The sequence below is a fragment of the Octopus bimaculoides genome, chromosome 10 (assembly GCF_001194135.2).
Source record: "Octopus bimaculoides isolate UCB-OBI-ISO-001 chromosome 10, ASM119413v2, whole genome shotgun sequence".
Taxonomy (NCBI): Eukaryota; Metazoa; Mollusca; class Cephalopoda; order Octopoda; family Octopodidae; genus Octopus; species Octopus bimaculoides.
Genome location: NC_068990.1, coordinates 58,966,717 through 58,970,425, shown reverse-complemented (window position 1 = coordinate 58,970,425; position 3,709 = coordinate 58,966,717). Strand labels below are relative to the sequence as shown.

The 3,709-nt window shown below is 35.0% G+C and overlaps 1 protein-coding gene across 1 annotated transcript in view; it reads right to left on the bottom strand.

The window, feature by feature from the left end:
* Positions 1 to 6: 6 nt before the first annotated feature.
* The window catches only part of LOC106880025 (N-acetylgalactosamine-6-sulfatase), a 38,544-nt gene continuing 34,841 nt past the window's right edge, over positions 7 to 3,709 (bottom strand). The window contains exon 14 of the mRNA XM_014929825.2: positions 7 to 273. Within this exon, the coding sequence (XP_014785311.2) occupies positions 187 to 273 (87 nt within the window). The 3' untranslated portion in view covers positions 7 to 186. The remainder of the gene's footprint in view (positions 274 to 3,709) is intronic.

Below are 3,709 nucleotides of genomic sequence, written 5' to 3'. Positions count from 1 at the left end.
TTCCAATAAAATTTCATGTTAATTTATATCCCAAACACCAGCTTAATAAAGAAAATGTGATATCAGTAATTTCTTCATTATTTTTGAAAATTAATTAAAACAAAGTGTTTCAACAGAAATACAGTAACAAAAAAAAAAAATGTGGGGGTTAAAATGGAAATGGAATACTTGAGGTAGACCTTATCTTTAATGAGGCCATACACAAAGATGAGGTTTGGATGGCGGTCCTTTCAAACACTCTTGTAATTTTTCACAGCCTGGAGGTGACCAGTTCTAAGGAGGTGGGAGAGAAAAATAAGAAACAAACCTCAAAACGGTTTTTCATTTTAAATGAATATTACAACAAATTAAAACAATGAAAATAAAATATATCAACACGTATTTGTAAATGAAGACATGTATACATATGACCTTGTGAGTGAATTTGGAAACTGTAGGAAGCCTCGTGTGTGTGTGTGCAAATGTACATGAATGTTGAGTTCCAATGGTTTCACTGGAATGAAACCGGTATGTTTACATTCCTTGTTGATATCATGACTTATTAATCAGTGCTTTTGAAGATTTGTGAATCTTTTAGCATTTAAATAGATATAGCAAGGTTATATAGCAAAGGTTGAACACATCATAACACCATGGCTGTGTGGTAAGAAGTTTGCTGCCCAACCACATGGTTCCAGGTTCAGTCCCACTGTATGACGCCTTGAACAGTCTTCTACTACAGCCTCAGGCCAACCAGAGCCTTGTGAGTGGATTTGGTAGACGGAAACTGAAAGAAGCCTGTTATGTGTATGTATGTATGCATACCATCTCCTTGCCTTGACATCATGTGGTAGTTGTAAGCGAGTGTCACTGTCATGCCATATCCAGTCGAAATGTTCTATTTGTTTTATGTTCAAACTGGCTAAATCCAGCTCCTCACACTCACCTATAAAAGGTCATTGAAAAAAATAAACAGTCACATCATTGAAAGCTCAAAGCTATGAGATAGTGCACGATTAACTGAAAACAATGTGAATAAAAAAGCATTATATTTGAGAGACCAATCTGAATGCTAAATGGTGAAGCAAATAATTCCTTACATGAAAGTCAATTGGGGTTTAGCGATAAAGTTTTATAGCTTGTTGCTCTTCTTGTCACCATTCAATCCACACAAGCATTGAAAATGAACAAAACCAATTTTGGTGCTACTCAGAATGTATAATTACATTTGCTGAATCACAAATAGAAATGAATAACTGACTCTAGTTTATGTATTGAGTACACTTGGTTTTCCATTTGTAGAGCCAAACCTATATATCATTACCATCATATTTTTTTTTTACCTTTTATCTTTTACTTATTTCAGTTATTAGACTGTGGTCATGCTGGAGCACTACCTTGAAGAATTTTTTTAGCTGAATGATTGATCCCAGTACTTTTTCTTTTAAAGCCTGACAATTATTCTATCAGTCTCTTTTGCCAAACCACTAAGTTACAGAGGCAAATACACAGCACCCATTGTCAAACAATGATGGACACACACACACACACACACATGACAGCACAGGCTTCCTTCAGTTTCTGTCTACCAAATCCACTCACAAGGCTCTGGTTGGCCTGAGGCTGTAGTAGAAGACTGTTCAAGGTGTCATACAGTGGGACTGAACCTGGAACCATGTGGTCAAAAAGCATCATGAACTGGCTGGGGTTTTATCACGCCCTCAGTACTGGAGAGGATGTTAAATCAATGCTAAAGTGTCCCCAGTATCCAACATTAGTCTTTATGTGGAGTTACTACTCTCCTACACAGATAACCTTGTGGGCTTAAAAATCTCTATTCCTTTAATTTTTTTTTTTTTCATAGCTGTTTTACCTTCCTCTTAGCTGTCATATGAAGATAATTAATTACTTCATCTTGTCATTGATTTATAGTGACAAACACTTGTACAACACATGTCACTTTCTAAATATCAGTGACAAGTAAGCACAGAATAATGGGCAACTATTTCAACCACAGATCTTATATCAGAAGGCTATTCCAATAAAAGTATTCTATAGGTCAGTACAGATTTGATTTGAAAGTTTTCCCTTCTCCAGATGGTTTATTTCTTTTACTCCATGCAATATATATATATATATATATATATATATATATATATATAATATAAATAATATATAAACATATGCATATATCCATACATATATGTACACACCTACATCTATATGTATATATACATGCATATATGGGTACATGACATCACAAAAAAAACGTTAAACACCATGAGAAAGGAAAACAGAAAACAAACTTCTTTCAAACAATGAAAAAAAACAGAGAAGCGAGACATGCAACATAAAGAGTATAACCCTTCGTCAGTTGTCCCTGTTCCATCTACTCCGCATTTCGAAGGCAAGGACAATATGTCCTTCCTGTAAAGCAAATTAAATAAAATTTGGAATTTTTTGCGGAGGGTGAAAACGTTAACAAGACAGTAAAACAAACAGTGAGGGCTGTTAAGCTAAGACAATAGAAAAAATGTCTTTTCTATAAGAAGGCAGTGAGCAGAAAGAAAGGTCCCCTTTCGTCACGTGTAAGTGACAAGAGGGTCAAGGAGGAAGAGTTTGAGAGAGAGAGGGAACGGTGAAAGGGACAGAAGAATAGGGAAAGAGTGAGAGAGAAAAACAATGGATGAAGAACAAGAGAGGGAGAGAGATAGACAGGGAAGTGATTGTCCATATGGTGAGTTTATTCCATGCCAGATATCAACCTGATATTTACCTCCATTGTAGTTACTAGGCCTGTTAATTAGCAAGGGTGCTTTTTAGGTGTCACCATCAACTGCACACTTGTGTACTGTTTCTAGATAGTTATTGATGTTATGCTAGGTTTATCTATTCTTTTCACAGGTCCTACTTGCAACCTACAGGATTTCTAGTAAACCTTCTGGTCAAGGTAGTCAGGTGAAGACAGCCATTAAGTTGACAACAAGCTGAGCATGCAACAAGTCATACTAGTTTATACATTACTAGTGGTGTGCAAATATGATACGTCGTAGACATATATAATCACTTTTTTGGGACTGGTGAAACTTGAAGCAGATAAAGCTATAAATAATAGCATGAATATACTGGGCTAAAAGTCCTCCTAGGGTAGAAAAAGTCAAAGGCTTTGGGACAGTCTTGGACATTTTCTATCAGGAGGTTTTTAACCTACTATTTACATGCTATTATTTATAGCTGTATCTACTTCAAGTTTCACTGTTTCAAAAAGATTATCATTTCACTTTCTCTCAAAGTTTCTAAAGTTTTATATCATCAACAATTATATATATATATATTCATTATATTAAGGGCTATTACTACATGTAAATGCCTCATGCTGTATGGGACTCTTAAAGTCAAAACTACTTTAATAAATACACATGATATTGACTTTAAGAGTCCCTTATAGTGTGAGCCATTTATGTGTTGTAATAACCCTTAATATAATGAACATATTTATATTTAAAGGGAATAATAATACATTTTGTATAAATTTTTTCCCTTAACTGGTTTTTCATGCTGGCTACTTGATAAATTCTTATATAAATTTTATCCTTATATTTAATTTATATATACTAACCGGCACTTGGTCAGTTGCAACAATGAGGGTTCCATTTGATCTGACTCGTGGAACACCCAGCTTGCCAGAAGGGAGGCTAGGCGACAGGTTTATTTAGCCAGAGGGGAAGCA